The 329-nt window shown below is 36.5% G+C and overlaps 1 protein-coding gene across 2 annotated transcripts in view; it reads right to left on the bottom strand.

Moving 5' to 3' along the window:
* LOC119591253 overlaps positions 1-329 on the bottom strand; it is an 8,839-nt gene that overhangs the window by 355 nt on the left and 8,155 nt on the right. For both annotated transcript variants that reach the window (XM_037939964.1, XM_037939965.1), the window contains exon 6: positions 8-110. In XM_037939964.1, coding sequence (XP_037795892.1) covers positions 41-110 — 70 coding nt within the window. In that variant the 3' untranslated portion in view covers positions 8-40. The remainder of the gene's footprint in view (positions 1-7; positions 111-329) is intronic.

Genomic DNA, 329 nt, shown 5'->3' on the forward strand with positions numbered 1-329 from the left:
GTATGAGAATCAGTTAAGGATACAAGTAACTACTGAGTAATTAGTGGACTTCACTCTCGTCCTCAGATCCTGTATTGTTCGTCTGTGTCGGGGGTTCCGGTGTTCTGTTGCTGAAAAGAGAGAAAATTTGGGATTAACGAAACGCCTGAGGTGCTCAGTTTCCTTATGTTTAATAATAACAGTAATAATTAAAATGTCTTGTTTAAATGAGTCTAAAAGAAGTAATGGATGTATGACTTCAGATGCGCAGCGTGTTCATCTTGGAGTACAGGCAGATAAACTTTTTTTTTGTCATTTTGGAAGCATTAACTAAAAGCTGAAACTAATTT

Source organism: Penaeus monodon, chromosome 28, assembly GCF_015228065.2.
Source record: "Penaeus monodon isolate SGIC_2016 chromosome 28, NSTDA_Pmon_1, whole genome shotgun sequence".
Taxonomy (NCBI): Eukaryota; Metazoa; Arthropoda; class Malacostraca; order Decapoda; family Penaeidae; genus Penaeus; species Penaeus monodon.